This window comes from Fusarium musae, chromosome 1 (genome assembly GCF_019915245.1).
Source record: "Fusarium musae strain F31 chromosome 1, whole genome shotgun sequence".
Taxonomy (NCBI): Eukaryota; Fungi; Ascomycota; class Sordariomycetes; order Hypocreales; family Nectriaceae; genus Fusarium; species Fusarium musae.
Window position 1 is genome coordinate 3,379,253 of NC_058387.1, and position 3,338 is coordinate 3,382,590.

At 51.1% G+C, this 3,338-nt stretch overlaps 1 protein-coding gene across 1 annotated transcript; it reads right to left on the reverse strand.

Moving 5' to 3' along the window:
* Positions 1-703: 703 nt before the first annotated feature.
* J7337_001013 (uncharacterized protein) lies at positions 704-3,113 on the reverse strand (the record flags this gene model as incomplete). The annotated part of the gene is made up of 2 exons (XM_044818758.1): positions 704-3,004; positions 3,033-3,113. 2 exons carry the CDS (start codon positions 3,111-3,113, stop codon positions 704-706), a joined length of 2,382 nt encoding a protein of 793 aa, XP_044686460.1.
* Positions 3,114-3,338: the final 225 nt, after the last annotated feature.

Below are 3,338 nucleotides of genomic sequence, written 5' to 3' on the forward strand. Positions count from 1 at the left end.
CTACTCTACTCTACGTACTGTCCATATGTACATACCGCTATCTCTGTTAGCCTCACTCCTATCCTATCCTCTTTCTATTCTAGAAGGCATTGCCCTTGTCCCCGGGTCGGTTTGCGGGGTGGCTGTCTCGTCCCGCCGACCCGGAACCCCGAGATACGGAGGCATAGTTAAAATAATTCATAATTGTCACCACTCCCGAGGTAAGCTAGGCTGATTTCACCTCCGCCCTCCGTTCCGATTTATACTCTTGACCGCCGAACCTGATTCTCCCGAAAAAAAAACGATGATCTCAAGTAACGGTTTCTGTGATTTGTAACATGAGTACAACCTGTTAGAGCATTGAACCTCATCTGCGTTTATCTTGCTACAGAGTAAGAAAATCCAGGCACAATACACTATGCTAAACGCAAAGCCTCCGATTCCATAGTACATACATTCGACTGTGTCGAAGTCTCGCCTGATCTCAAATAGTTCCCCGTCAAGATCGGCACCAGCGGCCATCGCCAAGAGTTAGCACAAAAACATTCTTATAGAAACCCCCAAAAGAGCAAACTACCTACGCCTCTAAGGTCCAAAACTCCATTATCCCTAACTAAGCTGTGAATTATGAATGCGTCCACCGGGTATCAATAAGCCAGTAGACTCCCAGCGAAGAAATAGTATGCACGATGCATTTCAGAGATGGAAATGAAACGCCCCTGGTTCAGAAAATACATAGCTTTCCCGATTGTTCCTCTCGCGTCAACTCATATGACAATATGTCGTGGTTTCGATAGTGCAGCATCAGCCGATATCGCCTGGGCATCGCAGGCCCTACTCCTCCGACCTTACCTCCGATCTCGTCTCCCACCTGGACTGGCCCCATGGCCATTCCATGCATAGGTCGCAACGTCTTGCGATGTTCCATCTCGTCGGATCCTGTCGGCAGCACCCACTCTACTCGAAACCCATGCTCCCATGTTCCATCATCGCGCTCCGCAGGGACAGCCCTCCGAGTCAATGTCAGAAGCACGACGCGCCCGGTTGGTGATCCGATAGCCATAAGTGAGAGCTCAGGGGCAAGCGCAATCATGTTGAGTCTACTGGTTGCATGGAAATGTCGCCTCAACCCAGGGTCGCGAAATCTTCCAAATTTGAGCGCGTCCGAACAGATAACTCCAAATTCCGTCGGCAAGACCCTGCTCGGGATTGGAGAAAATGAGCGCAACTCTATATCCTTCTCGTAGGTCCGTAACAGAAACAGCTTTTTCCCGAGATCTGCCAGGTATGCTTCTGGCAACTGTGGATGCCGATTGTACTCAGGAGGTCTCCTCCAATGAGCCATCATCATTTCTGGTTTTCGGGGTGTTCGGTAGACCGTGTTGCTGTGAGGAAAGTAGGTCATGTCGAGCTTATGGGCAGCCATTGCGTTCTCATTCGTAGCGTGTCCCAGATCTTCCTTGTTCTCTCCCTGACCCTCAGAGTCCTGCTGCTTGAATGTCGCATCCCAAGCATGAAGATTATCAGGAGAACTGCCAGGTGACTTGTAGGTGCTCAGACCTTGCGCCAGTTCATGGGCTTGAAAATAAAAGGAACTCCAATCTGTCCCAGCAATGATAGCATCTTCCTCCGAATTGACTTCTGAGCCGTCTCCCGAGTCGCCTCCTTCGTCGTGTTCCTCATCGGTCTCATCTTCGGTGTCCTCGAATTCTTCCTCGCCAACATCGCTTCCCAAAAGATCTTCAGCCTGTACAGCAAACCCTAGCTGAGGCATATCAGGTTCCCAAGCAAGAGGAATCATTGGGCCAGGCTGGGCTAGTGGCCTCAGCATGTTGTGTGGATTATCGGGAATATTGGCTACTGCGTTCCTGACATTCACCAATGGTTGTTGACAGCCACTGCCGGCTGGGATAACTTCGAGGCGATTGGTGGGCACGCCAAACAGCTCCTCTGTAGTCTTGACCTTGAGGAAATCCCTTTCATCCAGAGCAAATATTCCCCATCCTCGTGATGGGGCAGGGTGGAACTCTTCACTTTTCAGTAGATTTGAACACAGCGGTGGAATGACTATTAGACCTCTGTTTCCTTGCCAAATATCTGCTAACCACGCAGTTCCCTTGATGTCGATTGCGCAAATTCGCTGCGCGTGGCCTCGACAGTCGTCCAAGAAACAAACGTTGGGGATATTGTCTGCACTAGGAGCCATCCGTATTATGATCCGCCAATTTCGGGTTCGTGTTGGGATGTCTAGGCGTGTCATGCGGGACAAGCTTGCCCTGCGACTCGGGGGGTCTTGTGTTAGAGCCAGAGCAAAGACGACAACCTCATGCCTGTTTGAGCTGACGGCGATCAAGCGAGACTTTCGATGGACAGCCAAGCCCCAAGCTGATATTCCAACATTTTCATGGAAGAATTGTCTCGGAACAGATTTGTGTGACCTGTCGCTTGTGGCACGGCATTCTTTGGCATGTTTCTCAATTTCCTTGGTGTAATATGCCACCACATCTCCGTCGTCGTAGCACGCGAGGACTATTTCTTCGTCGCCAAGGAACCCTGTGATCATATGGTTGACTGTGTGTGGCCGAGACTCGTCAAGCTGTCCGCCGACTAGCCGGGCGGCAGCACTTGCTTTAGGCTTCAGTTGTAGATCAGGTTGGCTCGGAAGCGCCTGGCTCGGGGCGGCACGAGGTCTGTAGACAAATATTCGGCCTTGGTAAGCGGAGAAGTAGAGCTGGAAGGTGTCGTCAGCATTGCGACAAACTAAAGGGAATTGGTATGGTCGCACATTGTACACTTGAGACAGAGCAGTCAGATTGCTCCGGAATTTCTGCATAGATGGTATCAAGCGGTATATTGAAGGCCCGGCATTTCTCTCGTCGTCAGAGTCGTTTCCGGGCCAGGTAAAGGGTAGCTCGGCGCTCTGGGGGTGCATGCCCAAAGTCACCCGCTCGCGATCACGAACTGCGGCTTTGGCGCCATCGCCAAACTGAATGATCGCGAACAAAGCATCAGCGAAAAGGATATTCTACGCACACGGACAATCCTTAACTTACCCGGTCAGTGGCTGTTTGCGCATAGCATTTCCCCACGCATATTGGCTGGAAGTTGCGCTTATAAGGTTGTTGACTTTCCATCAGCTCTCAAACAACTCATGCGCGGGGAGTGTTGCAGCTTAGCAATTGCATCCAGGTGGCGGATGGATGGATGGTATTGGGTAATACCCTGCGCGCGTAAGGCGACTGATTCGCTTGAATTTCGAGGATGCAATGTGATATGATATGGCTGTCGTCCTCATGCAGAAGGCTGAATACCGGTGCTGTTACTGGGGGACGCTGCGTGATGATGCACAAAACAGCGCA